At 70.0% G+C, this 293-nt stretch overlaps 1 protein-coding gene across 1 annotated transcript in view; it reads right to left on the bottom strand.

Moving 5' to 3' along the window:
* The window catches only part of KLHL33 (kelch like family member 33), a gene marked incomplete at its 5' end in the record, with an annotated part of 2633 nt that extends 2460 nt beyond the window's left edge, over nucleotides 1-173 (bottom strand). The window contains 1 exon segment of the mRNA XM_029083954.1: nucleotides 2-173. Coding sequence (XP_028939787.1) covers nucleotides 2-173 — 172 coding nt within the window.
* Between the last annotated feature and the right edge of the window lie 120 nt (nucleotides 174-293).

Genomic DNA, 293 nt, shown 5'->3' with positions numbered 1-293 from the left:
GGGCCACGCCCCTGCCACGGCCCCCGTGTAGGCGAAGGAGAGGAGGAGGCGCAGCTCGGCTGGGGACAGCCCCGTGGCCAGCGGGGCAGCAGGGTCGTGGGTGGCCTCCCGCATGGGGCAAGTGAAGAGGGCCCGGAAGAAGTCACAGGAGCAGCTCAGGGCCAGGCGCTGAACTAGGGGGAAGGAGGGAGAACGGTGGGGGCAGCGGGGGACACTCTGCACCACACAGACCCCTGGGATCTCAAGCGTCCTGGACCCCCCAAAACCCCTCAGCTCTCCCAAGGGCACCAGCC

Source organism: Antrostomus carolinensis, unplaced genomic scaffold (assembly GCF_000700745.2).
Source record: "Antrostomus carolinensis isolate BGI_N321 unplaced genomic scaffold, ASM70074v2 scaffold30422, whole genome shotgun sequence".
In the NCBI taxonomy this organism is placed as follows: domain Eukaryota; kingdom Metazoa; phylum Chordata; class Aves; order Caprimulgiformes; family Caprimulgidae; genus Antrostomus; species Antrostomus carolinensis.
The sequence above is the reverse complement of the archived record's forward strand: the minus strand, read 5'-3'. Positions and strand labels throughout refer to the sequence as shown.